General features: G+C 35.3%; 1 protein-coding gene across 1 annotated transcript; it reads right to left on the bottom strand.

Moving 5' to 3' along the window:
- Positions 1 to 6,134: 6,134 nt before the first annotated feature.
- LOC106067437 (uncharacterized) lies at positions 6,135 to 6,878 on the bottom strand. The gene has a single exon (XM_013226612.2). The coding sequence runs from the start codon at positions 6,876 to 6,878 to the stop codon at positions 6,135 to 6,137; it is 744 nt and encodes a 247-aa protein (XP_013082066.2).
- Positions 6,879 to 7,892: the final 1,014 nt, after the last annotated feature.

Genomic DNA, 7,892 nt, shown 5'->3' with positions numbered 1-7,892 from the left:
TCCGGAATTACTAAAGATGTGACTAAACGTTTTCACATTTTATAAGAATAAAAAATAAAAGCCATGACATATATAAAGAAAAATGGGTCCCAAAGTCGACTCCCTGTTTTAAGTCAATTTAAGGTAGGAATATAATTTTATCAACAAAACAAATAGACCGGCTCATATTCTTTTTTAACCAATACTGGATTATTGGCCAAACCAGCGTTATCTTGAAGAAAGTTTACTGGAACATGTATAGAGTCCATGGGCGTAGCCAGGGGGGGTTCTTGGGGTTCAACCCCCCCCCCCCCGAAATGAAATCCCCCCCCGCGCGGGGGGGGGAGGGATTAAGTGACTGATTTTTGCTTTCATTTGTTTATTTTAGGTGAGATTTTAATACTAAATCATCACTTACCACAGGTCAGCCGAGGCAGTTTTTAGTTAAAAACCCTCTACCAGGGGGCTTTGAGTTTAAATCCCCCTACCAGGGGGTTTTGAGATTTTAAAAACCCCTATCAGGGGGTTTTGAGATACAAATCCCTCTACCAGGGGGCTTTGAATTTTAAACCCCCTACCAGAGGTTTTTGCAGTTAAATCCCCCTCTTCTATAAAACAAAACAAAAAAAATGCAAACAACAATCCCCTAATTCCAACAGCACAGTTGAGGAAGATTTTGATTTTAAAACCCCATCCAAAATTTACGATAACCCCATCTTCAATATAAAAAAAAGCAAATTATACACTAAAAATTCTATGAGCGTAGCCAAAGGGGTTTTGAGTTTAACCCCCCTCCCCCTTCCAGTTGGGGTTTGAAGCTAAAAAGTACCTCTTCAATATAAAACAAAGCAAATTACACACTATAAAATCTATGAGCGTAGCCAAAGGGGTTTTGAGTTTAAATCCCCCTCCTCCAGATGGCTTTTTCTTTAAAGTTTAAAACCCCTCCTGATGGTTTTGAGTTTAAAATTCCCCTACAGAGCGTTTAGAGTTGAAAACCTCTCTCTTCAATATTATTTTAAAGCAAACTACAGTCACCAAATTCTATGATCGTAGCTAAATGGGGTTTTGAATTAAAAACAAAACAAAAAAAAAACCCAGAGATTTTTTAGTTTAAAACCCCTCAACAGATGATTTGACGAAAAAACTTTCCTTTTCGATATAAAATCTAAAGCGAAATACAGGCATGTAATTCCAAGAGCGTAGTCAAGAAAGGTTACAAATTTCTACCAGTGGCTTGGGCTCCATTAATTAAGTGTGAATAGTCTTCTGCCGAAATTGAAAATCATTAAATGTGTCTCAACAAAGATGGCTAAGACAGATTTTAGGAGTCAGTCATAGAGATCGGGTCTAAATCAAAGAAATCATATGCCGAACTGGGAGTCGAATCCTTAGTAAGGTTGTGACAGAGCGTCGCATGAGGTTTTGCGGGACATGTTTTCCGACAAAATGAATTACGCAAAATAAGAGTTGCGGAAACAGCTTGCCGGAAAATGCGCAGAACGGCGCGAGAGGGTCTAAGTCAGTAAGAATAGCACATTAGGTTTTTGAAATAAAACTTTTTAATAGCAAGATAATGCACTGTAGATACCTCAGAATATGCATTTTGTTGGCTTTCAATACCAGAAATAGTGCTCGGCGGCGGGGCTTCGCCCCGCGCTTGGCGAGCGCTGCGAACTCCCCCAGACCCCCTTGCTAGCAAGGGCGGGGAGTCTACAATAAACAATAAAAGTCTTCCGAAAGGGTCAGAATGTAATAAAGATTAATTATGTACACACACACACATATATTTATATATATATTTTTTTTTCGCGGGGGGGGGGGAGGTCGGGGTCGGGGGGGGGGGGGAATCCCCCCCCCTCCAAACCCTCCCCGAAAAAAAATCCTGGCTACGCCCATGATAGAGTCTGAGCATACTTTAACTGTGGGAGGGGGGAATGGGATGTTTAATGAAAAATTAAAAGGTGTGGGGGAGGGGAGGAAAGTATCTGGCCTGGGAAGTGTTACTGAATTGAATAGTCCAGCAGCGAACCAATTCCTTCAGTTTTGAGGTTTTCAATTCTTACACATACTCTGATGAATTCGTAAGATGACACTCGTGCATCAATCAAACTATTAGGAGATGGGGAGGGGGGCGATTTTCTAAAGGCCGTTTTAAGTCAATAAGCAAATGTTTTAATCTGAGAATAATAAGCTACCTACCTAAAAATGGAAAAATAAAAAACATTTCTGACTCTCCCAAAAAAAAAAAAATCCTAAGGTCACTAAAAATAACATTTTTCGTAATTTACAATTTTTAAATAATACCCAGAAAACCTCAGAAAGTTTTTTATTAAACAAAGTTTTTATTCGTTGTAGTTGTATCGATTAGTCGGTTAATTTGTAATAGATGTAGACTAACAATAATAAATTTTGTGTGATTTCAAATATTTTATTTTTTTTGCAAAAAAAAAAACAAAAAAAAAACAAAAAAAACTCGATGTCTCAAGCTTCCTCAAGCCAATACACTAACAACTGTGCCAGCGAATCGCTTATGAAAAAATGTATACTCTATGCAACACATATATTCACTTTTACATTCACCTATCCCTTAGTCTGTTGGACCGTTGGGACACCACACAAGATTCGGCAACGGTATTTCTCCATTCCTCTCGGTCTTTTGCCTCGGACGAGCCTGACATTGAAAGAGGTTCTACCCAAGGCAAAAACATGTATTTTACTAACTATTGATTATTTAGTTGTAAAGTGTTTTTTGTTGTTTTTACTTCATCAATTATTATATTTTTATTCGTACACAAATACACGTACACTTGTATATTTCGATGGGGTCAAATAGAAACGATGCTGTTAATTGTTTGATTTTTTGTTCAAGTACTTCATAAATTCTGGTCTGGTCCTGATCTCAGCAGGAATCCTCTTGTCAAAGGAAACTCTAATAATCCTTGGATTTAGTCTGTTTGCACTGTGTTTCTGTTTCTAGATATCTCTATTCCTCTCTCTCTCTCTCTCTCTCTCTTTCTCTCTCTCTCTCTCTTAAGTCTTAACGGAACTAGGCGGAGCATTCATCAGCAGGTGTCGAAAGAGAATGCGTGGGGGTCTATTGGAAACATTTAAGCTATTTTAACATTAGAGCAGTCTCTCTTCAATGTAACACGTTTCTATGCTGGTTCTCTTTAATACTTGAATTAGTCTTTCAATAAAACTGTATTTGGATTAAAGCTCTCAACTCTGTTACTACTCAAACAAAGATCAAATTAACTTGAATAAACCATCAATGTACTTCACATTCAGTCAGTCACTCCTCCAAACGTTGGCAGACATTTTGGAAATAATTTCTAAACAAATTTTCCCACCCAATACAGTAAATATCTACCAACTCGGCTTTATCTGGACCCAAGGGTACCCTACTTTGTGAAAACGCCGGGTAATTGGAAATGGGGTTTTAGTAAAAAACAACAACAGACAATGCAGTACTATATAGACTACTCTACTCCTGTGTATCATTTGCGTATGAATAAAACAGAGAATTAATTGTGTATGGCTAATTTGTTATCCATGCTGAAGACAGCCTGTGTATTCTTGTTTTTTTTTTCTTTAATTCTAATAATTGATTTTTGTAGTGATACTGATGTCTGCATTTTCCAGGTCTTTTAACTGAACTATACGATTGAATAAAAGGTCAAAGTGTAACATTATAACATAAGAAACGTAAATGATGATTTTCATACTAAATTTAAACAGAATGATCTTCTCTTAGTTATGCATTTCTTTAAACATACGCTTTACATTCTCTAAGCCATAAAATGCTGAAACCTGGGCTGGCCTTAGGAATTTTCACCTAGGCTTCTAAATTAGTGGGGACCTCGTACAGAGCTCGAAACAATGTTTTTAAAGAAGAGACTTGTATCCAATGTAGTTTTTCATAATTGGCGTCATTTTATTTTTTCGCTGTTTATTTTTATTTTTCTATTTCATTTGGGGCCACCAAAATTTACTTCGCCCAGGGCGTCCAATTATCTAAGGCCGGCTCTGCATTAACAAAGAAAAAAAGAATATAGAGAAATGCGGAGGTAACATAATGAAAAACGCAATAAAATGAAAAGTGAAAGATTGAGAGAGAGTTTGAGATAGAGACCTCAAATAAACTTTACAAAAACGCCATATCGAAACACTTTGCCAACTAAACTATTAAAATTAATTTTTTGCTATAAGCGAAAGATCTTAAAAAATTATTTTTTTAAGCAAAATTTACTCCAAAATTATCGCGCACACCTTTTAAATGCATAGCTAACAATAACTTTCTACACAAGTCGTATTGTTTTATATTTATGTCTAATACCTGCTTACACTTTATAGGTAAAATTAGTGTAATAAATAATTCTAATAAGTTAGTTTTAAAAGTGGTAGTCCTAGTTTGATTTGTAATATTTGTAATAGATTTATTTGAATCTGATCAGTGAATGACTTTTGTAAAGTTAAAGCTACATAAAAGTAGTTCTATTTAAAAATGTCATCACTTTTCTCCTGGAAATATAAACAAAGAAAAATTCGAGATAGTTCTGGTAGAAGACTTAGACAATAATCGTGAGTTAGAATATGAATGAATTAAACTGAAAGCTAGTACACTGTATAGTGAAAAATATTCTAAACATAGGTAAAAGTATAAATGAACTCTTAAAAACAATTTACACCCAAGAAAGAATTTGACGCATGACTTTCGTTCTCACAGACCAAAAAAAATCTCTAGGTCATTAGTCCCAAGATCTAGGACTGTAACACTTTATTTTAATGTGTAATAGAGAAAAGAAGGCTTGTACCGTAATTGCTCCGAAATTAATGTAATAAAGAATGTGTCTGTACATTGCAGATTTCAGAATAGTAAATATAAAACTGAATAGCATATAATACAATTACTTGTGCGCGAGCGTGCGCGCACGCACGCACGCGCGAACACACACACACACACACATATATATATATATATATATATATATATATATATATATATATATATATATATATATATATAATATATATATATATATATATATATATATTAGTTATACATAAATTTAAAGGGTATTTTGTTTTTCATTTTTATGTGCTATGACGGTGAAATATGTCACACACACATCACACAGCAAGAACATGTTGAAAGAAAAACTTTCTTAATAATTCACATTCAGCATAGCGTAGAAGGGATGCCATTTTACATATCTAAAAATTAATGCAAATGTGTAAATTCTATACATTTAATCAACAATAAAAGATGTTATCGATTAACCACTATATTGAATATAGAAATTTGAGAGAGAGAGAGAAAACACAATAATAGAAATATGCATATATACATATACGTATTATAAAAAAGAAGTATAGATTTAAAAGCTTATTTATTTAAATAGCTTGTGTTTATTTTTATTCTGAATGAAATATAACGTGATGTGAATGAACTGTATTGTGTAATTATTTCAAATTGTGTCGTGTATAGTATGTCGTGTAACTGTATGATTAGTTTAAGTGGTTACAATGTCTAGGGGCCATTTTCTCTTTAATAAGCTAATAAATGTTTTTTCTTAAATATTTAACTATAATCATGGCTTCAATGTATGTATGTATGTATGTATGTATGTATGTATGTATGTATGTATGTATGTATGTATGTATGTATCTATCTATCTATCTATCTATCTATCTATCTCTTGCTTCTCTCTATATAAAGTATTTATCTATATACTTATATAATGTTCCTATATATATATATATATATATATATATATATATATATGCATTGCTAACCCTAACCCTAACCTTAATACATATCAATACCTTTTTAACATTTCGATGTTACACCTATTCCAGACAGGAAAAATAATTTCTTTAACTGACGTAAATAGCTCCATTCTTCAGTAGTTCATTTATTTTATTTTTCAAATAGGCTATATTATTTTGTTGTCACAATAAAAATAAAATACATAAATAAAGTATAGAAATTCAACTTCCAGGCATAATCTATGAGACCGACAAACCGAAAATGGCATAGAGATCTAGTAAATACGAAGTGCAAGAGAGTTGTTAATTAAAACCTAGATGTAGCGATGTTACGAAGGTGTTATGGACAAGTTGTGTAGATTTATTGGTATGTTTGATGAATGTCAAATAAAACTCTCCTTACCTGGCCAATGCGCCTTCCATTGATGCGCGTGGGATTTCGTGGTCTTCATCCAAGGAAATGGTAGAGTCTGAGAATGCTGGTGCTGATGGTGTATATCCGAGTCCGAGAGAGAAGCGGTAGGCGAGGTAGGGCACGCATTCTGGCTGTGGGCTGGTGGAGGGTCGTTCATATGCATTGCTAATCCGTGGTGGTCTAAATGCGGTCCCGGCATCACCGAAGCCGAGCTGTGATGAGCTGGCACCGGTGTGGCGGAAATGGGGTCTATAGAAGCGGGCGCGCCTTTGTGGGCTGCTTCGTGAGTCCCTGTCTCCACATTGGAAGGATGCTGAAGATGGGCGCCAGGGATGTGCTGAGAAGGGGAGTGATGGTGCGCCTGCTGAAGTGATCCATGGGAGCAAGGGTGGTGGAGGCGCCCAGAAGCCGAATGACTGCCATCTAGCCCTCTGCTGTAGCACCTCGACTGATGGTGTCCCATTCCGGAATGCTGTTGGTGGTTGGAGGCGAAGGTTGGGTGGACTGAGTCCAATTGTTGCTGGTGCTGCTCCTGCTCAACAACAGACATGGCTTGACCGCCGTAACCTCCGTGTTCCTGGGCGTAGGCGTAATAGCAGGCTGGAGGCTGACCAGAAATCAAGGCATGAGAATGATGGCCGCTTCCGTCCACGGAGCCACCAAACTCCCTCGGATACATGAACGCGGGATAAAAACGTGCATGTCCATCCATGGTAATAGACATGAGAAAGGTTTAGAACAAGTGGAGTTTTAATGGCAGGAAAACTTCAAATCTAGCTGAAGCATTGCAAGACATTCACTTTCAGAATGTAAACCGCATATGGAGACACAATGAGTGAAAAAAAAGATGAGAGTCTAACCAACATCCATCATTTTTTACTGACATTTTGGTGAACACAGTTCATCACACACTTTCCTTGGGTCAGTAGCTAGTTGAAGTTACGAAATGCACAATTCACCACACTGACATATGTAATTGTATTGTGTCTATATGTAGTCTGATCGGACTAGTTAATTATATTAATGTAGATTAGACATTAAACATTTTTAGTCAGTTTCTTTTCTTTTGTGGCTATATGAACATAATATTGCTAGGACATTCAATCTGAAACAATAAACCGTAAATTATTCTCAAAGAAAATATTAGACATTTAACAACCAGAAGCTTAATAGCTCACAACTTTAAAAAATATTTAATTTCATTTTTCTTCTAATATTATAAAGGATTCTATTAGAGTACTGTTAGAAGATATTAAAAGATTCTGAGCGTTAGTATTGTAAATACAACTGAGTCTAGTACAAATGCACTCTTTCTGCTCAACAATCATCTGAATGAAATGATGTTTGAGGTTAATTTTAGTGTTTTATTAATTGAGCTATAATTGAAATTGAAATAATGAAATGATTGTGCTCTTGAGAAACCATAATACTTTTATTTCTATAGGAGGCGACCAATAATTAGTCTTAAGCTCTTATTTCTACTAGTACATACCAGTCTATTGTACGGATATCAAAAACAAAATTGCATATTAACTTTTTATCTTATAGACAAACAGAAATTCGGGGGAAAGCGGTTGACCTCATATTGGTAATATTAATTAGAGGAAACATGTTCTAGTATCAATCTATCTCATTAAATTATTTTTATTATAAAATAAAAATAATTAATGTTTACAGAATAGTTTTAGAAAACAAGATTGAGAAAAAAACAAGGTAATTTCCACTT

This window comes from Biomphalaria glabrata, chromosome 8 (assembly GCF_947242115.1).
Source record: "Biomphalaria glabrata chromosome 8, xgBioGlab47.1, whole genome shotgun sequence".
In the NCBI taxonomy this organism is placed as follows: domain Eukaryota; kingdom Metazoa; phylum Mollusca; class Gastropoda; family Planorbidae; genus Biomphalaria; species Biomphalaria glabrata.
This window is presented reverse-complemented; position numbering and strand designations above follow the sequence as displayed.

What these genes read in the sequence shown, in the direction of transcription:
- LOC106067437 (XM_013226612.2), bottom strand. Translation starts at nt 6,878, where the DNA reads ATGGATGGACATGCACGTTTTTATCCCGCGTTCATGTATCCGAGGGAG.